The 24,534-nt window shown below is 27.6% G+C and overlaps 7 protein-coding genes across 14 annotated transcripts in view; 4 read left to right on the forward strand and 3 right to left on the reverse strand.

Annotated features, from left to right (window-relative positions):
• Nucleotides 1–221: 221 nt before the first annotated feature.
• Nucleotides 222–2,835, forward strand: LOC124951435 (calcineurin subunit B type 2). The gene is made up of 5 exons (XM_047499805.1): nucleotides 222–334; nucleotides 558–597; nucleotides 952–1,163; nucleotides 1,281–1,490; nucleotides 1,563–2,835. Exons 1-5 carry the CDS (start codon nucleotides 332–334, stop codon nucleotides 1,608–1,610), a joined length of 513 nt encoding a protein of 170 aa, XP_047355761.1. The 5' UTR covers nucleotides 222–331; the 3' UTR covers nucleotides 1,611–2,835.
• Nucleotides 2,836–3,454: 619 nt separating this feature from the next.
• LOC124951434 (serine/threonine-protein phosphatase 4 regulatory subunit 2-like) lies at nucleotides 3,455–7,312 on the forward strand. 2 transcript variants are annotated; one of them, XR_007101598.1, is made up of 2 exons: nucleotides 3,455–6,889; nucleotides 7,069–7,312. XR_007101598.1 is itself a non-coding variant. In XM_047499804.1 (2 exons), the coding sequence occupies exons 1-2, from the start codon at nucleotides 3,660–3,662 to the stop codon at nucleotides 5,721–5,723; spliced, it is 1,962 nt and encodes a 653-aa protein (XP_047355760.1). In that variant the 5' UTR covers nucleotides 3,457–3,659; the 3' UTR covers nucleotides 5,724–7,312. The 2 variants fall into 2 exon arrangements, 1 of the variants encoding a protein (XP_047355760.1); XM_047499804.1 differs by having other exon boundaries at nucleotides 3,457–4,554; nucleotides 4,657–7,312.
• A 317-nt stretch (nucleotides 7,313–7,629) lies between these two features.
• Nucleotides 7,630–10,463, reverse strand: LOC124951492 (ATP-binding cassette sub-family B member 10, mitochondrial). The gene is made up of 3 exons (XM_047499961.1): nucleotides 9,404–10,463; nucleotides 8,084–9,192; nucleotides 7,630–7,999 (listed from the first exon to the last, which is right to left on the reverse strand). Exons 1-3 carry the CDS (start codon nucleotides 9,993–9,995, stop codon nucleotides 7,739–7,741), a joined length of 1,962 nt encoding a protein of 653 aa, XP_047355917.1. The 5' UTR covers nucleotides 9,996–10,463; the 3' UTR covers nucleotides 7,630–7,738.
• A 468-nt stretch (nucleotides 10,464–10,931) lies between these two features.
• Nucleotides 10,932–16,319, reverse strand: LOC124951493 (transmembrane protein 184B). Of its 6 annotated transcripts, none has more exons than XM_047499964.1 (7): nucleotides 16,038–16,319; nucleotides 14,667–14,866; nucleotides 14,000–14,594; nucleotides 13,674–13,915; nucleotides 13,514–13,598; nucleotides 11,802–12,020; nucleotides 10,998–11,742 (listed from the first exon to the last, which is right to left on the reverse strand). In XM_047499964.1, exons 2-6 carry the CDS (start codon nucleotides 14,856–14,858, stop codon nucleotides 11,845–11,847), a joined length of 1,290 nt encoding a protein of 429 aa, XP_047355920.1. In that variant the 5' UTR covers nucleotides 14,859–14,866; nucleotides 16,038–16,319; the 3' UTR covers nucleotides 10,998–11,742; nucleotides 11,802–11,844. The 6 variants fall into 6 exon arrangements, with proteins under 6 accessions (XP_047355918.1, XP_047355922.1, XP_047355921.1 ...); XM_047499968.1 differs by lacking the exon at nucleotides 10,998–11,742 and adding an exon at nucleotides 12,869–12,907 and having other exon boundaries at nucleotides 11,823–12,020; nucleotides 16,038–16,317; XM_047499962.1 differs by having other exon boundaries at nucleotides 10,932–12,020.
• A 134-nt stretch (nucleotides 16,320–16,453) lies between these two features.
• LOC124951494 (syntaxin-8) lies at nucleotides 16,454–18,224 on the forward strand. Its single transcript, XM_047499969.1, has 5 exons — nucleotides 16,454–17,037; nucleotides 17,183–17,377; nucleotides 17,483–17,724; nucleotides 17,821–17,913; nucleotides 17,988–18,224. The coding sequence occupies exons 1-5, from the start codon at nucleotides 17,003–17,005 to the stop codon at nucleotides 18,152–18,154; spliced, it is 732 nt and encodes a 243-aa protein (XP_047355925.1). The 5' UTR covers nucleotides 16,454–17,002; the 3' UTR covers nucleotides 18,155–18,224.
• Nucleotides 18,225–18,368: 144 nt separating this feature from the next.
• On the reverse strand, nucleotides 18,369–22,000 carry LOC124951491 (probable cytosolic oligopeptidase A). Its single transcript, XM_047499960.1, has 11 exons — nucleotides 21,799–22,000; nucleotides 21,465–21,625; nucleotides 20,906–21,291; nucleotides 20,679–20,835; nucleotides 20,365–20,601; nucleotides 20,154–20,280; nucleotides 19,651–20,035; nucleotides 19,455–19,567; nucleotides 19,225–19,392; nucleotides 18,962–19,093; nucleotides 18,369–18,880 (listed from the first exon to the last, which is right to left on the reverse strand). Exons 1-11 carry the CDS (start codon nucleotides 21,882–21,884, stop codon nucleotides 18,658–18,660), a joined length of 2,175 nt encoding a protein of 724 aa, XP_047355916.1. The 5' UTR covers nucleotides 21,885–22,000; the 3' UTR covers nucleotides 18,369–18,657.
• Nucleotides 22,001–22,636: 636 nt separating this feature from the next.
• The window catches only part of LOC124951662 (RCC1 and BTB domain-containing protein 1-like), a 2,963-nt gene continuing 1,065 nt past the window's right edge, over nucleotides 22,637–24,534 (forward strand). The window contains exons 1-6 of one of the 2 annotated variants that reach the window (XM_047500411.1): nucleotides 22,637–22,901; nucleotides 23,051–23,266; nucleotides 23,335–23,493; nucleotides 23,640–23,901; nucleotides 23,998–24,125; nucleotides 24,207–24,476. In XM_047500411.1, coding sequence (XP_047356367.1) covers nucleotides 22,899–22,901; nucleotides 23,051–23,266; nucleotides 23,335–23,493; nucleotides 23,640–23,901; nucleotides 23,998–24,125; nucleotides 24,207–24,476 — 1,038 coding nt within the window. In that variant the 5' untranslated portion in view covers nucleotides 22,637–22,898. The remainder of the gene's footprint in view (nucleotides 22,902–23,050; nucleotides 23,267–23,334; nucleotides 23,494–23,639; nucleotides 23,902–23,997; nucleotides 24,126–24,206; nucleotides 24,477–24,534) is intronic. The other variant, XM_047500410.1, reaches the window with a different exon arrangement.

Genomic DNA, 24,534 nt, shown 5'->3' on the forward strand with positions numbered 1-24,534 from the left:
AAGATACGATGCACGAAATAATGTAAATTTAAAATAAGATAATGTCATTCAATTATATGACTTATAATTGTTATCATATATTTTATTTTGTAATTCGAAAATTGTTCTTCTTTTTTAATGAATTTCTTAGTTTTTTCCTAACAGAGTGCGTTTCATGTCATTCTATTCTCTAAATACAACGAAATCTTGATACATCGCTATCTATATTTTTTATTTTATGGTTTTAGGTAGTTTTGGTCGTTTGCCATACAGTTTAACCTGCTCGTAATAATCAACTTTAACTGCCCGTACAAATATTTACGAAATAAATTAAAAATATTATATATTCATAATGGTAATTAAATATATTTTATATTAAGATAATCACTATTGCAAATATATTCTTGATTAATTTAATATATTCAAATATATACATATATTTTTCATATTTCTTCGTGAATATCTTCTTTATGCAGGAAAAAAAAAAATAATCTTTATAAAAATATCATTACCATATATATTTTTATAACAATATTTTATAGTATTTTAAATATATACTTGAATTGTTTATTTTTTAGGGTAACGAAAGTTCGCTGCCTATGGAATTGTGCTCAAACTGTAAGTCAGTGATATTGCTTTAATTTTAATATTAATATCATATGTTAATATTCTGATACTGATATCTTGCTTTTACAGTTTTTGATAAACTCAAGTTTTCATTGTTATTATGATATATTTTTCTTTATCTCATTAAATATTAAATTGTTTAGAAATGATTAGCATTATTGTAAACATTAATATGAATGACATATAGTACAAATATAAATGCAGATATCACACATTTATTTTGAAATCTTATATATATTTAAATATAATTCCATAGATATTTATATAGAGTATATAAATTAATTTTAATATAATAGATAAAAATTTAATTGATGATATTCTTATTAAATATGCTTGATGACTTAGTTGATGCGGATGAAATTAAAAGATTGGGAAAACGTTTTCGGAAGCTAGATTTGGACAACAGTGGTTCACTTAGTATTGATGAGTTCATGTCCTTACCTGAGTTACAACAAAATCCTTTAGTTCAACGTGTCATCGATATTTTTGATGCAGATGGCAATGGTGAAGTAGATTTCAAAGAATTTATTCATGGTGTTTCACAGTTTAGTGTTAAGGTTAGCATTTGATAAATTTATCTAATAAAAGGCATTGATTATGTATAATTTATTTTCTGATATGACCTTGGGTGTATATATATATATATATATATATATATACATACAATTCTACAGGGTGACAAAGAAAGTAAACTAAAATTTGCATTCAGAATATATGACATGGATAAAGATGGCTTTATAAGTAATGGAGAATTGTTTCAAGTATTAAAAATGATGGTAGGAAATAATTTAAAAGACACACAATTACAGCAAATTGTTGACAAAACTATATTATTTGCTGATAAAGATGAAGATGGTAAAATAAGCTTTGAAGAATTTTGTTCGGTGAGTAATAATTACATATTGTAAACATGTTAGTATTGTTTATTCATATTGCCAATAAAATTATTTTTCTAGGTTGTCGGTCATACAGACATTCACAAAAAGATGGTTGTGGATGTTTAAATACAAAAAAAAAAGGAAAAGAAAAGAAAATATAAAATAACTTTATGTGGTAATTCCTGCTTGATTCCATAAATTCACTTATTAATAACAAATTTATTGGATAGTTGTAATTAACTAAGATCTGTCTAGGATTAATTTACATGAACATTAAAAATAAGTTTTCAATGATTCTAAATTAACTTACATGCAATTTTATTGTTGCTATGATCTTTTCCATGATGCAATATGTATACATATTAAATAGATCATTACACGATTAATTTTTAAGAGTTATGCACATTATTACGTGCAATAAAAATTTTGTGGTCCGAGTTAATATTTTGTTATTTATATTTTATTTATTTATAATTTTTATTTATTTGGTACCAAAAATAATACAGTACCATCATAATAATCATAAAGATTATTTATGTCCTATTATAACTTATGCTTTTATTTAATTAGCATTACTTCTTCCTGATAATAACAGCTTTTTTATATCTAAATATACTTATATCATTAATGTTAATTGTTCTTCCATTGTGAAATGTAATTGAAGTGTTGGATATCCATGTAATTTTGTAGAATCTTTCACTACTTATTACAGAGAGGTGTTTTGAATTCGACATAATTTAATCTTCAACAAAGTGTATTCTACTACATTTAAAAAGTATCACATTGTAAGGAACATAAAAGAAATTGTACTTCAAGTTTATATAAGTTATTCATTAAATTGCAACAATAGAGGAATATTGTGTGTTTGAAAGAGACATAGACAATGTTTTGAATCATTCTAGAGAAAGATCATAGTAACTGTGAACCATAGATGTGATCCATATGCGTCAAGACTGAAATATGAATGGGACCTCTATGACTTTCGAACGCGCAATCATAGGATTATTTTTGTTCACTAAGTGAGTACTTAAAGAATAACTTATGACACAAAATTATAAATATTATAAATAACAATGTTATATCGTTATAAACGTTTATACACACATACACACACGCGCATATATATATATATATATATATATATATATATATATATATTAAATGATCTTATTGAATCACAAAAATATCAGATCGAATCTCTGTGTTACTAAAACATTGCGTCATATGTGATTGTAGATGATACGTACTATATTTATATATCTATATGTTGTGCACTTTTACTAATATATGATGTATTGATCTTTTATTGCTATTGAATATATTGTCAAAACTTATATTAAGAATATTTCAATAAAGTGTACAAAATCTTTTATCCTGATTATATCAACTGAGAATATAAATAAGTATATAATTCAATAATAATACTGTGATAAGAGAAATTTTTAATTCGATAAAATCTACAATATAAATAACATGCGTGAAAATGTTTTAAATACAAAAATGTTTCACTTTCAATTAATTCGTGTATATAATCATACATGTTCAAAAATAAAATGGTTTATGCTTCTACTAAAAATAGATTGATTATGTGAAGATAATAGAACGTACATTTTGCGCGTAATATAAATTATTGATTTTATTAAAATAGATATGAAAAATTAATCGCAGAATTTTTTAAACATTAATTCTCTAAATATTAAATAAATTCTATTTGTAAGATGTTTTCAAACAAATAATTAAAAAGGAATAATCTATTTTATTCTTAAATTATACATCGTACATATATCGAACTATTGAAGCAAAAGATTTAAATTATAAATAATTAAAAAAATAATCGAACTCGTACGCGCTATTAAATATTTTTAAAACTCTTCATTCACCTATAAAAAATATCCAATCAGTATTCGTAATCACGATTACGTAATCATTTTTGATAAATCATTGAAATATTTGCTTATAGGAGATGCTAGTAATATTATATTATTAGTAAGTTGGTATTCCTGTAACTACTCCGTCCTCCCCTTCATTGTTGCTGTTTTGCACCCGGTGTGTTTGCGTTTTTCGTTGTTTCTCGTAAGAAGTTTCACAGAAGGTTTTCGGAAGTAACTCACGCAAATCCTTGATTTCGATTGTTGGTTGAACGGAGGAGGTGGAGGGGTGTTGTAGGCGAGGAAGATGGAAAATTTGGAGGAGGTATTACAGGCTCTCGACGAATTTCAGAAAATGCGACCAACTGAGATACCGCGAGAATTGGAAGATTATCTTTGTTGGGTTGCCAAAACAGGTGATCCGGTTTATCAGTGGTCAATGATAAAAACACTTTTTAGAGAAAAACTTACTCGCGTAATGACAGACTTCTACGAGAGCTGTCCGACTTTGGAACTTGCACCCTGTCCCAATGTTGAACATTTTAATTATGACACGATGAAAAGCAATCTTCTGGAACGACTAGAATCGTTTGCCAATGCACCATTTACCGTTCAACGAATCTGTGAGCTTTTAACTGCACCACGGAAAGAATATAATCGTGTAGACAAGTTCATGCGTGCTATTGAGAAAAACATATTGGTAGTATCAACAAGAGAACCTGGTCCAATAGCACGACGCAGTGAAAATGGGGACAGTATGGTCAATGGCTCTGTAGATGAATCTGCACCTGTATGTATAACATTACCACCGCAAGATGTTGAAATGGAATATTGGGAAAAAGGTTGTAGTTCTACGGTAACCATTACTGTAAATACTGTGGAAAAGGATGAATCTTTATTACATACTGTTATACCATCTGTAACAGTAGTAAAAAGTGTATTTGGAACGGATGAAAATCAAGAAAAAAATGGTTTATCCTCATCCAGATCAGAGGGTGCAGTGTCTAATTTCATTGAAGCTTCCTCAGAATTTTCAACTGTCACAAATATAACCCTTGAAGTTCAACCACAGGATTCAACAACTGGTCCAGGTATGCGAAACGTATCTATAATATCTCCTGAAGCATCAGGTATTGTCAATGATGTACCAGAGGCTATTATGAACGAAGATACAAGTTCACAACCAAGTTTAGATTTAGAAGGTGAGGATAGTGATATCACAGATTCTACAAAAAAATTACAAACAACTTTTCAAGCTAAGGACTTTTCATTGGGTGACTCGAAAATACCCAAATTCTGTTTAGATGATCCTAAGGTGAAAGAAAAAATAGACAGTGGTACGTTGGTCATGGATGCAGAGGATGAACCAACAAATTCAATGACAACAACTGAAGAATTAAAAACAAGCTCAGAATTGAAGACAATTATAACTACTGATAATACTACGGTTTCAAACACGGCAGAAGAAAATATTTTAAAAACAGATATTGATAAAGTGGATGAGGAATTAAATTCAGAGTCTGATATTCCGGATGCACAAGAAAATGTTCAAGGAAATATACAAAGCATAGATGGTAGAAGAGTATTAACTTTAGAAAATAAAAGTATTGAGAATTCTTGTTCTATGACTAATTCGGAAGACATAAGATGTACATCTATAAAATCTTATGAATTGGAGACAGATGTTGCAGCCTCGTCTGAAGAATGTACAAGTACTACATTATTAACAAGCAATGCTATGGTTTCAGGAATATTACAAAACATGGAAGATTCTAAAGAAATCTCAATGGATACTTCTAATATTGAAACTTTAGATACTGAACATGCAAAACAAAATACTGAAGCTACGGAATTAACGACAGAAGATGTAAAACCTGTGATAGAAGATCCAGATTCGAAAGGCAGCGATGTCACAGAGAATATTAATAATTCGAATTCTGACAAAAGTGGTGTTACAATAGTGGAAACTTTAGAAGATGAAAGCAAAGTTATGAAATCCATAGTACCTGATCCAATTCCTATAATAGAAGAACCTAAAGATCCTGAACCTAATATAAGAAAAGTAGATGATGCTTCAGCACCTGTGGAAATAATAGAAGAAGTGAAAAATGATACATCAAATATTAATTGTCAATCAACAATTAAGGAAAAATTTATTTCTATTAAGAATCATGATTTAGGAGACATTGAAGGTAATAAGACAAAAACTACTTGTAAAATAAAAGAAAATGACTCTTTGGTAGTAGATAGTACTGTGTGTAAAAATGAATGTGGTTCAATGGAATTGATGGATGTAGACGATGATGAATCATTATCAATATTTCAAGGTGAACCAATGGAGCAGGAAACAATAGAGCTAGCCAAAAGTTAATGTAGACTGTATAAAATAAATATTGGTTTTTTTCACAAATCATTTCTATTTTAACTACAACCATTAAAGCAGAAATTTATGCGAGAAATAAACGTGCGCACGAAAAAAAAAAAAAAAAAATATTACAGTATCCTTAGTAGTAATAGTATTATTTCTAATCTATCATTACTTCTCAAAAAATTCTGTTGAACTTTTTAACAGTATATTATTTTTCAATACTTTATTTTTGGATATATTCATTAAATATATATGCTGCTTTATTAATTGTAATTGTGATATATTTGATCACATTCTGATATTTACGCAAGAGTATAAAAATTGATTTGAAAATTGAAAATAACATAACACTGCCTTTTCTTAAAACATTATAATATTAAAAGTTTGTTTTATGATCAGGGATTGGTACACATTTCAATGCACTTTGTAAAAATTTCAATGTAGATTTATATAAATACTGTTGATACATATTTGCTTAGGTTAGGGTCGTATTTTTTTTCTAATATGTATGACTGTTGTAATACAAAAATAAAGGCTTATTAATAGTTCCAGTTTCTACTAAAATAGCAGGTAACGAATATGTACCTTTATTTATATGAGCCAATTGTGATTGAGTCATACAATTAGTTAAAAATATGACTGTAGCCTTTATAAGATCTTTTTAATACAAGCCTTGACCGTAAAAACGGCTTCAAGGTTGTCTTATACAGAGAAATACATAGAATTTTTCAAAATAACGATATTTCGAAGTATTTAATTCACATTATTTTGGAAAGCTATCCAACAATTCCATTGTAAGACCGACTTTGGTAAAGGTTGACTGAGATACAAATATTTGAATTATAACAACTATAATTGATGGTCAGAATGGATTCCAATATGACTTTTGATTATCATCAATGAATGAATGTCTCTATTATGCGTGTTTGCTACAAGAGAAAAAGTATAGCAAGGACAAGCATTATTTCTTGTAACTAGAAAGATAGCATTGCTCTCTCCATGCCTTGCTATGCTTTTTTTTTTATAAAGGAAAAATGGGTTAAAATATTCATATAAGGATATAGCTAACTTTGAAAGTATATATATATAAGTTCAGTACATATATACCGATGTAACCAAATATGTTTGAATGACATATATGTATACTGAACTTTGACTGGAAACAAGAGGTAATAAAAAAAAAAAAGAAAAAAAAAAGAAAAAAAAAAAGAAAAAAAAATAAAATAACAAGATGATAAATTATACAGTAATTATATCGTACTATGGCATATTAATTTAAAGGTTATATAGAGTAATATTATTATAAGAACATGAATAACTTAAATTAGCTGTGTATATTGTTTTATAGCAAAATACATGAGGATTATTACCAAAATGGAATTATTTATAACATCTGCCTTATAGATTAAAGACAAATTAAAACCAGTCTATGTTTTTATCAAAATGACTTCAACCATATTGTTCTGTATAATACTACAACAGCAAATTTTCAACTACATGCATTATATTTAAGGCTTGGGTACCATCAAGAATTTTAGACATATAGATCATTGTACGTAAGAAGAAATAATACACGGTATTATACATCTTTACATTGATTTCATGATTCATTCTTACATCCCTCTCCTGTAAATTAAATTTAAAAAAAAAAACATAGAATATGTATCGCTTTATTATATTACAGTATTTCATCCTTTATTGTTAATATTTATTATGTAAAATATAATTCATGTAAGATTTTTATAGGAAGTTTATATTATTTAACATCCGATGTGGATAAAAGTAAATAACATATATTTTTCTTAGATTCATATTTTCTTCTGAATAAAAATAAACACCCATCATTTAATTTATAAATGTATATATTTTGTTTTATTATTATTATTATTATTATTATTATTATTATCGTCAGTTTTATTATGAGACAGTTAAATAATAATATATTAAATATACACAAATGTACAGTATGTGCAAAAAATTACTTTTAAAATCTACATGTCAATCTAATTTAATTTAATTTATGTAAAGGCTTGATGTTTCACCAAGTTTTTAAAGTAACCCTGATCCAAACTTATTAAATCGTTATATGTTCCTGTCTCTACAACATTTCCTTGGTCTATCACTACAATTTTATCAGCATTTTTTATTGTACTGAGTCTATGAGCTATAGTGAGTACTGTTTTTCCATGAGTAGCACGTTCTAATGCTTTTTGAACAAAATGTTCACTTTCGGCATCTAATGCACTAGTTGCTTCATCCAAAATTAAAATTGTTGGTTTCTGAACGAATATATAAAAAATATTATTTTAGATTATATATAATATATTCATGCATAGTTTTACGATAGTTTAAAATGTTTATACCTTCATTAAAGCTCTTGCAATAGCAATTCTCTGCCTTTGACCTCCACTAAGTGTAATACCTTTTTCTCCAATGACAGTATTTAAACCGTCCTTCATTTTCTGTGTAAATTCTAAGACATATGCTTCTTTTGCAATTTCTTCTATTTCATGTTCCATTAAATTTTCTGTACCATACATAATATTTTCTTTTATAGTACCACTAAAGAGAATTGGTTCCTGAGGAACTATACCAATCTGTGATTTTACCCAAATTGAATCAAGCTCTTTGATATCATAATCATCCAATAATATTCTTCCTTTACACGGATCATAAAGTCTTAGTAATAACATAGCTATTGTAGATTTTCCAGAGCCAGATGAGCCAACAATAGCAGTTATTGAATGTTTCGGTATATGTAAATTGAAATCATGAAGAATAAGTGAATTTTCCCTTGTAGGATAAAAGAAGTTTACATTTTGAAACACAATATCACCCGTCAATTTGTTCTCCAATATTTTACCACCTTGAATAGGTATTTTTGGTTTTCTATCAATTAATTCAAATAAACGTGAACTTGCACCCAAAGCTTTGTTCAATTCACTGTAAAATGAAGATAATCCACTCAGTGATATTCCTACATATGCTGCATACAATAAAAAAGCACTTAAATCTCCAATCGTTATAGTTGAATCAGATACCATAACTCCACCATAATAAAGAACAGATAATACAATTACATTTCCAGATAAACCTGTTATACCAAAAAATATCCCTCTATATAAACTTTCTTTATAACATAATTTAAGAACGTCTTGCAATTTAGAACTATATCTTTTAATTTCTTTAATCTCTTGTGCATAAGCTTTGACAATTCTTATGTTACTAATTTTTTCTTCTGCCTCTGTATTTAATACTGCCAAACTATCTTGCACATTTCTTGAGATTTTCTTTAAGAAACGTCCATAAATAATAGCTGTACCAGCAACAACAGGTACCACTGATAAACCAACAAGAGCTAACGGCGGAGATACATAGAACATCATTGATATTCCACTTGTTGTCATAATTAAAGATCTTAATCCATCTGATACATTACTAGTAATTGCAGAGCTTACTAATTGAGCATCTCCTATAAATAACATAATAAATGTCAAAATAAACTGATATGTTATGTAGTAATTCATAATAATAAAATGTTTTAATTAAAAGGATAATTTTTTAATGCGTATTTTTTATATGCCATAAAATGTATATAAAGAAATAAAAAAAAAGATAAAAACAGAGTGTATATATATATATATATGTATATATATATATATATATATATATATAAAATTTACCAGTTAATCTTCCAACAAGTTCTCCTGTACTTTTTATATCAAACAATGCTGTCTCTTGACTGAGAATAGCTGTGTATGCTTTTTTCCTTAAAGAGTATGTAATTTTATGGCCTGTGGTTGACATTAGATAGACACGACAAAAATTACTGAAAGCACCAATAATAAATACCCCCAGTAACACGAGACATAATTGATTTAATTTTTCTGTCATATTTTCTACATTCACATTATAAATGGTATCAATTACTTTTCCTAAGCTAAAAGGAACTGCCATTGTTACACTAGATGATACTATTAAAAAACCAATAGCACCAAATAACCTCCATTTTTCAGGTGCCGCTAAAATAATCAATTTTTTAAGATCTGATTCTTTTTTTGTTTTTAATATCTCTTTTGTAGAGATATCTCGAACATTCGTTTTTAAAAATTTTCTTGTTTGCCATCGTAAACCAGTTAAAGGACATGTTTTTCTTGATACACTTTTTGATGAGGTCCAAATCGTATGTAAATATTTTTGCCATGTAGGAGCATAAAAATGTGTAAGTTTGTGATGATTAATATTAGCTGCAAGAAATTTGCAAAGAATGGTCATCTCTTTGAATTTATCTTGAAAACTTGGACGACGTAACTTCACATACAGTCATTTATACTAAGAATTTTAAGATTCCTTCGAAAATTAGATAACCTTAAAGTTAATTTCTATTTCTACTATTATTTTAACTTCATTTTTATCTATTTTTACGTAAGCATTCATTTTACTTGAAACCTATACGCATAAATATTATACCTTTGATAATTAAGAATGTACTTTTTGTCGTTGAGTTACTCAATGATAAGATATTCTAATCAATTGATCAGCTGTTTTAACACGTGATGAGTAAAAATACGCATTTTATTTAAAGAATATTTCAATTAATTATTATTTAACAATAACTTATAACAATCAATAGCAAATAATTAATAAAATATGAATTACGCGTGAACTATAACGCGAATTGCTTTAAAAAAAAGACCATAAAAATATTCTTATTAAATAATTATATTGCATTGATATTAAATTAACATTATATATTTAATATTTTTCTAATTATAGACAGATACAGAATAATATATTCACAGGTACATTACATTTATTTTTTACTATAGCTTATGTTCATTAAAAAATAATACATATTCGAGACAATTGTCAATATTTGTTTATATTTCTTTGCAAAATTGAAGTGTTATTAAATCAGACATTTCTAAAGAAATATATTATACTCATTTATCTAATAATTATCTACATATGATTAAAAATTTTAATTCAATTTGTTAATAATTTATAATTTGATTATAAAAAATATAAGTGTTTAACATAAAATTTTATAAATATTATATTAACAGATATTTGTTACAAAAAAGATGTAGAGAGAATTTCATTTTGAACAAATTGCAATGAAATATTTTTAAAATGTGAATAATATATTTTAATCTTTTATTATTAAATACTAGAGGCTGTAAGTATTTATTTACAATAATAAGGAGAATATAAGGTTCTATACACATAAAACATCAGATACTTATATTTATTCATATCTGAGACATTATTTATCAATTATTGTTTCTCCCTTTCGTGATCGTTATTTGAACGATTTTTTACTTGCAATAATTATCTTGAAGGAAAACTTGAATTATTTTACGTTATATTAAATATAATTTATGTTAACAATATATACATTTATTAGTTCTTTAATCTAGGACGCAAAGGTTTTTGTGACTTACAGTTATATATAATTATAAGTACCTTTAATAAATTTTATACTTTGCTTATTATCGCAAGTCATTTGAATGTTTCTTAACAAAATATTGCAGTTTTGATAAAGGATTAATATCAATGTGGAAATGCTTAGATAATTCTGATCTTCTCAGAAAAATACTGATAAATTATAAAGAAGTAATATAGCAACGTGTGTGCCTATTTAAAGTTAAGTACTATACAGGTAGTCTTTCTGAATTAAATTTTATCCTAAAATAAAGTTTGTCGTAGCTTTACAAAGTAGTCACATTTATAGATAACTGTTTTAATCATGTCAGCATATTAAAATAAATATCTTCTATACTATGTTTATATGATATAACATAATACATGTATTAACATGAATGTAATGGTATGGAACTATATTAGAATACGGTGCATATATATACACCGTATGATTTTTTTTCTATCTCTCATTGTTTTCTCATGAGCGAGTCATATTCCTATCTAATGATGTACAATTAAAAGAATGTATTTAATCACTGAAAGCAGATTCTTAGTTGGTAATAATTCCATTTACTATAACATAAATATATATATATATATATATATTTAGAATAGAATTCTAGATATATATTTATATATATAGAATTTAATATATATGTCATCTGTGTAAGCTCTGCATTCAATCAATTACTTTCCACATTTATTGAAATTCATCATCGCTACTCAATAACATAGTTTTTTCATTATAATTTTGTGAGATAGTTGCAACTCGTTGATGAGAAGTATTACGTCTTTGTGGTGGTGGTACCGGCATATTTTGTGGATCATCAGGATCAAAGCTGGATACTCGCATACCACGTTGCCCCTTCGGTCCTCCTATTTGTTACATTATGTCACATATTATCACAGACAAAATTATGCCTGTTTGAGTTAATAATACATATTTTGCAAAATATTTAGTATAGATTAAAAATTATTAATAACAATTATAATGAGTACCAAACAGTTCGTTTAAATTCTTATATTATTTTATAACTATATATATAAAATTTATAAATTTTAATCTTAAAATAAAGAGAAAAATTTGCAGAAATAATGAAAATATTTATTTGCAAAAATATCATGCAGATTGTTGCAAGACAAATCGATAATTTCAAGCCACTACATTTATAATGGAAATATGACAAAGTAAAAATGTAAAAATAGTACATTCAAATAAACTAGACGAAATTGTATGTTTGCATGCTGAATAAACTTGCACCCATATTTTCATGCCATATCATCATCTTACATCATCTATATCTTATTATTCTGGCTTTGAATTTAATTTTTATGTTATTGAAAAAAAAAAAAAAAATACATCAGCTGTTATGTATAATTTTCATTTATTTAAAAGCAACATATATAAGTACACCATTTTTCTAAGTGCTTTTGTGTTAAGTGCTTAAGTTCTATTTTACAGAAGAGATTGATTGTTAATCATGAAATCAATGAATCATGCCTATCTATGCATGTTGACAATGTTTTGATACAACTAATAATATTTTAAGCAGAGAGAGCTGACCTTTAACTCTGTAAATAGATTTTCGTTTAAATCATTAAATAAATACGTATTATTAATATAGAAAAATGTTTTGTTATATTATATATAATGTTCAATCTTCATTTAAACTTGCATAAAGCCCAATGTCCAATTTCTTGTAATTAAAAAAATGATGGCTCACTGTGTCATAGTTTTTCATACGGCAAGTTGGTATTAACGTCTGAAAAATAGCAAATAAAGTGCCATCAACAAAGCTGAATCTAAAACATTAGCGCAAATCAAAAGAAGCTGGAACTAATGATTTTTTTTTTTTTTTTTTTTTTTTTTTTTTTTTTTTTATTATTAGCAAAATGGCATAGCATACTTTATTCCCATTTTTTCCAATGAATGTTAGTTAGATATTTTATTTACATACAATATCGTTCGATATGTTTGAATGATTTCGTATTATTCAATGTTTAAATCGAGTTGCAATTATGGATAAGATTCAAGTTTTATATAAAAACTAAAGTTAAATTAATGTGATGACTGCATTATTTAAGCTATATTATGTTGATAATAATTCGTTGCATTTAGCATGAACACATTTTCAATTCTAACATTCACATCCATCTTATGTCACATGTAACCATATAATTTATATATAATTACATTGAATATAAACTTATAGAAAACATAGATAAATTATGGAACATGATTTCAGATTAATTACTACATCATGCTATAAAAAATTAAGGCAGCTTACATTGATAATATTGCTTAATTAGTTGAAAATATTTTTTTAAATAACACATAGTGCAATCATCTATAATAAAATATGACATACCAGAGCTGTACTGCGTATACTGTTGGTATTGTGGATGAAAGTTGTGGATGGCATCAGTCATTATGTCTTTTGGATTCATAGTTTCCTAAACAATTTATTTGACATATTGTTATGATAATATTAATTTTCAACATCTATATAACATAGTACTGTTACATACTTTCAAACTGCTACTAATACTTTGCATTGTCACGCTTCTTCCCCTAGAGTCAGTAACACAACCAGCTGAATATACTTGGTAAGGAAATGCATAGCGCAATGCAATAGCAGCAAACAACATTTCAATGCAAATTAGAAAATTCTGATAACCAGCAGAAACGGTACCAGCGCTTGTTGATTGACCTAAGCTGTCTATTACTGGTGAAATTACATTTGCTTTTTCAAGAATGGCCAACAATACTCCTAGAAATAAGATAATAGAATAATAATTAGTATAATATTGATTGTAAGAAAATATTAATCGAGAAAAGATAAGAAAAAAATTACCTTGCCAAAATGATAAGAAAATGACACTTTTGACGGTACAAAATTTTAAAACTGGTTCAAACGGTGTGAGCAGTTCTCTTGTCGCAAAGTAAAAGAGAAAAAGTCCATAAAGAGCAAGAGATACACTGATATTATAAATCATTGTTATATAAATATAGCCACCATCTGGAGACCAATCTCCATCTCTATAATGGCCAAATGCTTGAAGAAATATAATGACAAAAGCCATTACAGGCTTGACCAAGCAGAATTGTAAAGTTGCTTGTTTACAAAATCTCAAGAAACCAATAGTATAAGTCTTTCCAACTAGGCAGCATGTTCCGTACAAACAATTGGAACGTATTGGTTTTCCCCTTATTTCGGACATAATGTTCCCTTCACCACCCAGGTACTCGTAGCATAAGGACAAAAAGTTATATATAACAAATGCTTCATAACAGTCTCGTACGGTAAAGAAATAAACATAATAGCTTCCGCTATTGAAAAATAATAGGGACACCCAAGAATAAGTAGCATAAATTGGCACGATGAAAAGTATTCTGACTATCCATCGTTGTTCCGTGGGATTGGTATACCATCTTAAATGTTGATAAATCTAAAAAGGATCGAAATATTGATAAGAGGATCGTCGTATAAACGAATTATCTTTCTACCGTTGAAAACATACCTGTTGGCAAGTTAAAAAAAGAGCTAGCCAGACAAAAATACCGGCTATGCCCTGAGCAGTTCGAGTCTGCAAGAAAATAGGTGTCGCTTCCTTGGTAACGTTATTTCCGAAATTGCTAATGGCATTGGTCATCATATTGTCAATCACCGAGACCGCGATCGTTGATGCCTCCGTTTCGAACGTACTACTCATAGTATGATCTGGGGACGATCGATTTTATATATGTATGTCACATTTCAAGAACGTATTATTTTCGAAGAGAAAAATGATTGTCAATCGTTTAACGATTTAAATAACGTGTACATCTGTTATGTATGTATGAATGTATATATGTATATACATATGTATATACATATGTATGTATATATGTATGATATATGAATATATATATATATATGTATGTATGTATGTATGTATGTATGTATGTATGTATGTATGTATGTATGTATGTATGTATGATGTATATATGTATGTATGTATGTATGTATGTATGTATGTATGTATGTATGTATGTATGTATGTTGTATGTATGTATGTATGTATATATGTATATATATATGTATGTATGTATGTATATGTATGTATGTATGTATGTATGTATGTATATATGTATGTATGTATGTATGTATGTATGTATGTATGTATGTATGTATGTACGTATGTACGTAATAGAGAAAGAAAAAAGAGAAAGGAAAACAATAAAAAAAATTCCGTATTTTCACATAAATGAAAGAGAGAGAGAGAGAGAGAGAGAGAGAGAGATAGAGAAAGAGAAAAAGAGAGAGAGAAAGAGAGAGATTTCAGATATCTCTTTCCGACGTAGTCGAGCGTTAAAAATCAATATTTAGAACAATACTAAAATAACGATACTCCATTTCTGCGCTCATTTTCATTTTAAGGACGCACCCGTGCTCCATTTGTAGATCGTCCTTCCAAAATCGTAGCATACGCGCACAACCCGGATCTAAATTTTTCCTGTGTCCGTTCACCGTTCGCACTTGCGTCAGGATTTAACGCGACCGATGCGTGCTGCTGACCCGTCTCAACGAGAGATCAAGTTTCTCAAGATTCCCCACTTCGAATTATCTTTCTCGGACCACCACACATACACACATACACACACATAAACGAACGCGAATCGTGATCGTTTTCTTATATTGCCTTCTGTGACCTTCCGAGAAACACGGTCCCGTCCGTCTTTATTTCTCTTTCTCTCTTTTTCTTTTTTTTTTCCTCTCTCTTTCTCTCTCTCTCTCTCTCTCTCTCTCTCTCTCTTACGTGCGCGCGCGTGACAAATAATATGAGAAAATGTTCTTTTTTTTTTGCGTTCTACCGATCCTTCTTATACTTTTTACCCTTATGTTTTTTTACCTTTCGACGAAAATATCACCGAGTTTCATAGCAACGTGACATATTCGACACCTGTCTTCTTTTCCTCTCGTTTCTCACTTATTCGCGCTCATTCAAACGTTCTCTCTTGAGTTTACCCGAGCGAATTACTTTTCTCAATATGTGACAACAGTAAGACTACAACTGAATACAATTTTCTGCTCGCGGACGAGATTACGCGCATGTACTCTTTCGTTTTTGCTTTTCTCTCTTTCTTTCCCCTCCTTCTTTCTCCTTCCTTCCTCACTCTCTCTCTCTCTCTCTTCACAGTGATCATCTGTCTATTTCTTTTTTGCGCTATATATCTGAATATCTTTATCTCTTTCTTACTTTTGCTAACGCATGCGCGCGCATACTTGCATGAACCTTCTGACCGCTTTTAATCGCGACCAATCATATTGTAAGACGCTTGCGCGCTATATGATATAATGTATTATTCGGCTTAACGCGATGGGATCGCCCATAATTAAAAAATTACTTTCGATATCGTTCGATTGATATCTTTTTTATTTTTCATATTCAATGGTATATATTTCGTAATATTACGATATCAATGAGATAAGAAGGAGCTTTGTAAAGAAAAAAAAAAAAAAAAAAAAAAGTAAAAGAAAAGAAAAGGACGTGTAGATAAAAGAATTTGAAATTGAGTCGATATAACAGAATACTGCTAAAAAGGTACAACGGGAACGTGTGTAAATAATGTGAAAGTATAATATTCTATATACATCGTACATTTTACTACGTGTACCACGTTGTGTGGGGGATGACTTGCGGATGGATCAAGGCTATTTGTCATGATATATGTCAACCTGATTTTCTTCTCGTTGGGTGTTCGTTAGATCATTTGATCATCTCGAACATTTAATTTATGGTTATGATGGAGATATCGATATACATTTATATATTTTCACAATTTTAGCTTATTTGTATTGTAGAAATCATTAAGGATGGCACTCGTTTATATAGAAGACAATGATCCCTGGTATGATGTTTGTTAATTAAAATATTTCGTTTCTCTTTTTTTTTTTTTTTTTTTTCTCTTTATTTTATCCATTAATAAAGATCTTTCGTAGTTTTGTAATTTTCATATTTTTGCAATAAAGCACCTTTATTTTTTTATCTATTAGGCTAACAGAATATGAAGCTTGCGAGAAGTTGTTCCGTGAAATTATGGAACAACTGACTATGCGTGAACGAGAATCAGAAACATCTCAAGCTTATGCAAGTTTATCTACAAATATACGTTTACGTATGAAACAGTATAATAGAGAGATTTATCAACTTAAAATTAAAGTTGAAGAAGCCTTCAAATCCAAAACTATGTATCCTTTTGATTTGTCATTAAACTTGTTATATATTTGTTATATATTTCATAAAGAAATATGAAAACATTAAAGATATATTCCTTAATATACAAGGATATATAGAACTATAGAAGAAGCAGAACGTAGAACAAGACAGATTGAACTATTACAAAGTAAAGATATTCAATTACAAAAGCTCTATGACTCCAGAACAAAATCTCTGTTATCGAACCGAAACAGTTTATTAAGATCTGGAACATCTGCATTTGCTGATATGGGAACAACATCATGGGCCATAGATGATGATGATGATAAACCCATAGATGTACAAAGTTTTAAAAATTACCAAGAACAAGTCTTGCAAGGTATTTACTTATTTAATAAATTTTTTGGTACTATTATAATATTTTGTTTTTAACATATCTGTAGGTAATATAATATTAATTGTTTTTATTTATCAGAACAAGACAAAGGATTAGAAGAATTATGTAAAGTACTAGCACGTCAAAAAGAAATAGGACAAACTATTAGCAATACAGTAGAACAACATAATGGTAATAAAAAGCATTTATATTGAATAATTTAATAACACAATTTATATCTATTAATGTATTTTTTATTGATATAGAAATAATCGACGACTTGGCTGATCATATGGATATGACTGATCAATCTTTAATTAATAGAACACGTCAAGTAGAAAACATTAATTACAAAGATAGTACTTGTGGTTATTGGATAATTATAATCTTACTTTTCATTAGTATTATAATAGTTGCTTTATTGGAAGTTTAATGAAAATTCTGTTTTTTAAAGGAGAATTAATGTAAATACATATATATGTGTATGTGTACGTGTGTATATATATATATATATATATATATATATATATTTAATAGTATTACCACACACATACATAAAAAAAATTTAATATCTCTTGTTCCGTGCTATATTATTACATATGTGGTACTTACTTTTAATTTATTAATCCAAATTCAGAAACTTCCTGCTTTTAGAATTTTGTATTTATTATATTTTACATTATATATATAAATTAAATTTGTATTGCTTACAAATTTGTATTTTTTATTATTTAAATTTATATTTTTTCTTTTTTTAAGCTTATGTGTATAGTTTTTAGTTCTTATATTTTCTTATATTGTAAAAGATGCATAATTATGTATCTTAATCTTATTTTTAAGGAATAATGTATAATGATATTTATATACAACACAATGGTATATGGAAAGTCTTGAAATTTATATTTAGGAGAAAGTTTGTAATTTTCTAATTTTTTATTATTCAGTTTTATATAATTCCAGATTTCTTAACAGTGCTTGAGGATTTGGATTCCTTCCTCTGAATCTTTTAAAAATTTCAGTAATTGGATAAATACTATTTAAAGATAAAAATGTTTTTTGGAATCTTTTGCAAACTTCCTCATAACCAATTTTGTCTTCAAAAGGTATTTCTTGAAATGCACTATATATATCTGCTGCAATCATTTTTGACCAAAGATGACTGTAGAGAAGAAAAATAAATATTATATATCACATATAACAATATTAAATAGGAAGTCAAAGAAAAAGATTATCGACCTACCAATAATGATTTGTAGCCAAACGCATAGAAAAAATAGATTTAAAAGAATAAATAAATACATCGTTTATTTCCATTGGCATTACGAAGTGTTCTTTCCAAAGTCTTTCCATAATAGCTCCCCAAGATTCCTCACTAAATATTTTTTAAAATTTCATTTAGCATTTCTATTCTTAGTAAGCTTATAACATATATATATATATATAATTTATGTGTGTATATATATATACATACACATACACACACATATGTATAATAAATTTTACCTCGAATATATTTCTAAATCAAAACGTGAAAAAAGAAGATCTGTACATAAATTATATCCTGCTAATTGTAATCTGGAATTTTTTATGAGTTCAACTGCTTCTGCTGGTAAAGTTTCTTTTGTTTCATAATGTTCAGAAATCTTTTGCAAAGTTGATGGTTCATATAACCTATTGTAAAATAATTTTAATATTAGAAAATGCACATTCATGTATATAAATATTAAACATACCAATTCTCAAGAAAATAATCATAAATGTAAGCTGCATCCCATTCTACGTAAGATAGCCCAGAAATGTCTGGATAATCGGTTGTAGCTGTCATATGATGCAAAGCATGACCAAACTAAATATTAAACATATAATGTGAAAGAATGTTTTGCTTGAAACAATAATTTTTTTTTTATGATTAAACATAATTTATTTTACCTGCTGAAATACCGTTCGCACGTTTTCAAATGTAAGTAACGAAGGATTTTCATCCTTCGGACGTTGAAAATGAAATATTAAAGAACACATTGGTTTTATGTCCAAACGTTTACTTCTATTTTTTATTATTACCATATATCCAGAGTTTTGACTACCATGAGGTTTTTCTTCACCCCTTACATAGGGATCTAAATAAAAATTTGCTATCGGTTCTGTATTTGATATATTTCTATTAAATACATCATAGAAGGAAACGTCCTTGTGCCAAATGTCTACTTTTTTATTCTCAACTATTTCTATACCAAAATTTTCTTTAAGTAAATCAAATAATCCATTTAGCACCTTTGGCAATGGAAAGTAATTTTTCAATGATTCTTTTTTAAAGCTGTAACATTTATCATTGTATAATTGTATAATTTATATTTATCATAATTTATGAATTTGTATATATATATATATATATATACATATATATACATATATGAAATGTTTTATTATATTACTTATAAATATTATCTTGATATTGTTTATTCCAATAAAGGACATCCCATGGCTTGAGGGAACCTTCCAATCCTCTTTCATTTGCAAATTCAGTCAACTTTTGTATTTCGAGTTCCTGAGCATTACGAGCTAATACAATATATTGGTTATTATAGTTTGACGTTAAAAAAAAATAAAAAAATTGAAAATGATAAATTAAAAAGTTAATCTTACCACTTTCTAACAATATGTTAAATGTATTATACGCTTCTTCCAAACTACCAGCCATTTTTGTTATCATACTCATATGAGCATAAGTTTTATATTTGAACAAATTTGCCTGTTGTTTACGCATATAATAAATTTCTCTTAATATAGAATTTGTTTGGAACATCTTATCATCGGAGGGAGATAATAATGTAGCATTCGCTTTCCACATTTTCCAACGTAAAAGTCGACTAGAACAATACTCTAAACAAATAATTTCAATTACAAGTATTAAACAATGATATAAAAGAAATATTTGAAATGATATAGAACTTATATACCTAAGAATAATTTAAGAACGTGTGGTTGTAAAGTGATAGTCCAAGGACCTACATGAGGTTGTGCAGGATTTGTTGCTGTAGCTTCTAATAATTCCTCTGGAAAATCTTTAACATCATCTTCATTTTGTATGACATAAGAACATTGCTTTATTGCACTCTACAAAATAATAATTTCATTATAATCTTTATTATTAATAACCTTTATTATACTTTGTTAAAATATTGACCTCGTATTTTTTTATAAAATCCATTTCTTGTTGATATAAAATACGGTAACTATTTTTAAGCCATTCCTTCTTTTTTTTCGATAATTCCAATCCATTCAATCTTCCTTCCATTGTATATTTTTCTAGTAACCTTTCTTGTTGACTTGTTAATTGAATATTTTTATTTTCTTTAGCACGTTTACAAGCTTCATAAATTGGTAAGCTACTAAATTTAGCTTCTGTTGCTTTCAAAGCACGTAAATTGATACCAATAAAAGATTTGGTAGGTATTAAAGTTTGGTTACCATAATATAATGTTTGTGCTATACCCCATGTTATTCCCAAAGGAACATATGTTTCTTCCAAGGGGAATAAGATATCGTTAAATACGTTTACATCTTTTTTACCTGAAAAATGTTAAATATTTTATAATACATTAATATTCATATTCTGTTTATTTGAATAAGTAGACTTAACATTATTATTATTATTTATGATCAACATATTAAATAACAAAATAATTCAATGTTATGTTATCATCTTTAGAAAATTTATAAAATATAATTATTAATCTACCAACCTTGTAATTCTGTTTCTATTTTTTGTATTTGATTATCACATTCTATAGTTTGTTTTCGAATCGCTGTTATACATTTTTCAATGGTAATATTATTGAATTCTGGAGTCTTATCCTCTTTCAATAAATTTTGTTGTGGACATTCTTCGCCTATTTCTGGAAGACTATTTTCAAAGATCAAGAAAGCAATCAAAGAAGAATCTTTTTCTTTTTTCTTTCTTTTTAAGAAAATTTTATAAATGAGAAATGGAGAAATTTTAAAAATAATAAATAGTAATAGATGAAAATAAAATATCTTTAACCTAACATAAAAATGATTTCAATGTAGTTGACTTACAGTACTATGTACCCATTACGTTTTGGTATTTTATGAGCATTACTTCTTGACAAAATAAATCTTTTAACACAAAATGACAAAACCATTTCGCACGATATTTATTATAAATTCTTATACTTCATTAATACATTGTTAAATTTAAAAATAAGAATGCTGGTGAAAAATGGTATGACTTGTTCGTGGCTCGTACAAAAGTTAGTAATTTATTTCTTACACGGCATATGCACGATAGATATTCTCTAGTATTATTTGAACAATTCGAACCAATCAAATTTTAAGATAGTTCAAGACCAATCAAAGTAACTAATTTAGATAGTATTAAAGATAAAAGAAAAAAAAAGAACACAAATCTTAGCTTCAATTAAGTTTGTATCACTTTTCTAATTTTCAAATAATATGAATGCACAATTGATGGACAAATACATAAATAGGGAAAGAAATATCGATTATGTTATTCAATAGAATTTTTAAATTGATTTAAAATTTTAAAATGACTTGTGATACGTGATCGAAATCACCAGGAACTTTGTTTTCTTTATTTTTTTATTTATTTATTTTTCTTTTTTTTTTTTTTCTAATTTGAAATACTTTTTATATTTATTCATTTATTTTTTTTTTATTACATTTAATTGCGTAAACATATCGTTTTTTTTTTTTTTTTTTTTTATATTAATACTCTCTCAATGATGTATATAATATTAATCTGAAAAAATGAATATTTTCATTTATTTTTGTTCGAGTAAAAATTTAATTTAAAAAATTTAATTTCAGATTCGAAATCTTATCTCAATTCTATTATCGCATTTTATCTCTTTCACATATGATCAAAGAATTATCTATAGTATAGTATTTTCAGATCTCATTGTATCTTGTTATTCAGGGGGGATTACAGTCGTCTTCGCGATTAGTCACGGCATAGGTTAAAGTGTTTACAGATTGAAATTATTTTGAAGTATACAAACAAAGAGTAATTTGTTCAGAAAAAAAAAAAAAGAAAAAAGTTACAAAATACAAAATGTCTTCCTTCGATTTAAAGAATTGGCCAATTTTTAGCTTATTAGAATCTAAATTCATTGCCAGTATTCAAATGGTCGTAGTATATGGTAATTCATGACAACTCCTTTGTTACATGTATTTTCCCCTATTCTATGACATTTGTTATCAATTTTTATTTACGTGATATAATAAATTTCCTACTTTTTTATTAATATTATTGACGATTAGTTTGGGATAATTAAAAAAAAAAAAAAAGATTTCTCTTGCAGGTAACTTGGGTAATGAAGCTTTAATTGTAACAAAGGATGATATGGTATACGGTTTGGGATGCAACATTACTGGTTGTCTTGGAACAGGAGATGCGCATAGTACTCTTCATCCTAAAAAAGTAGAAGCCCTTTGTGAAAAGGGTATAAAAACTTTTGCTTATGGCAGTGGTCCTCATGTATTGGCACTTACAGATAAAGGAGAGGTACTTATATTAATATATTGATAAAACCTATATATATATATATCATAATTGTCTGTAATATTTAAAAGGTATATTCTTGGGGACATAATGGATTCTGTGAATTGGGTAATGGATCATCGAATCATGGATTGACTCCAACTCCTGTAGGAATGCCTTTGAGCGAAAAAGTTGTGATAGACATTGCTTGTGGAAGTCATCATTCTCTTGCTCTTACGGATGAAGGAGAGGTAACAAAGAAACAAAAGTATATCTCGTAATCGAATAATCATCTTAGAGAAAGGAAGTATGCATTATGACATAACATTATATAATATTATAAGTAAAGAATCTAGCATTGCAAAAAAAATCAATTGATGAATTTACATATGTTCAGGTTTATGCGTGGGGACAAAACAATTGTGGACAAGTAGGTAGTGGCATAAGTTCTAATCAAGGTGCACCACGAAAAATTAATTCCTCTTTAACCGGTAAAAAAGTTGTGTCTATCACTTGCGGACAGACTTATAGTATGGCGGTTACAAATAATGGTGAAATTTATGGCTGGGGTCATAATGGGGTCGGGCAATTAGGAAATGGAACCTATACTAATCAATTGAATCCATGTAAAGTTACAGGTTTAATAGGAATAGTTATAGGTAAATATATATTATATTACTATTATATTTTATAATAAAAAAGTTTTTCATTATTACTATATCTTGCAATACAGAAATTCCTCTTAATGATTTTAGAAAAAGTTGCTTGCGGTTATGCGCATACATTAGCGTTAAGCGACGAAGGTGTACTTTATGTCTGGGGAAGTAATAGTTATGGTCAATTAGGTCTTGGCAATAAAACAAATGCTTGTATTCCTATCAAGGTAAAATTATGATTGGCATACTTAAGTTAATGCGATATTATACAAGGAGATATTATTTTTAATTAATTTTTTATTTCAAAGTTATCTGTACCAGAAATGGGACGAGTATCTGATATAGCAGCATTGCATTATAATCATATAAGTGTTGCAATTGGAGAAGGACATAAAGTATTTATGTGGGGTCAATGTCGTGGACAAAGCATTACGGTACCAACACCAACTCTATTAGCACATTTGCATGATGCTCTAGCCTGTTATGCATCTCCAAGCGTAATGCATCGCCCACTATTTCTTTATGCAGCAGAAGAGATGAATATTGTGGATTGTTTAAAACAGGCGTTTGATGATTCTGTATGTTTACTTCTCACACATTCTTTCTTTTTTTTTTTTTTTATATGTATATGCATAT

Source organism: Vespa velutina, chromosome 9 (assembly GCF_912470025.1).
Source record: "Vespa velutina chromosome 9, iVesVel2.1, whole genome shotgun sequence".
NCBI classification, from domain to species: domain Eukaryota; kingdom Metazoa; phylum Arthropoda; class Insecta; order Hymenoptera; family Vespidae; genus Vespa; species Vespa velutina.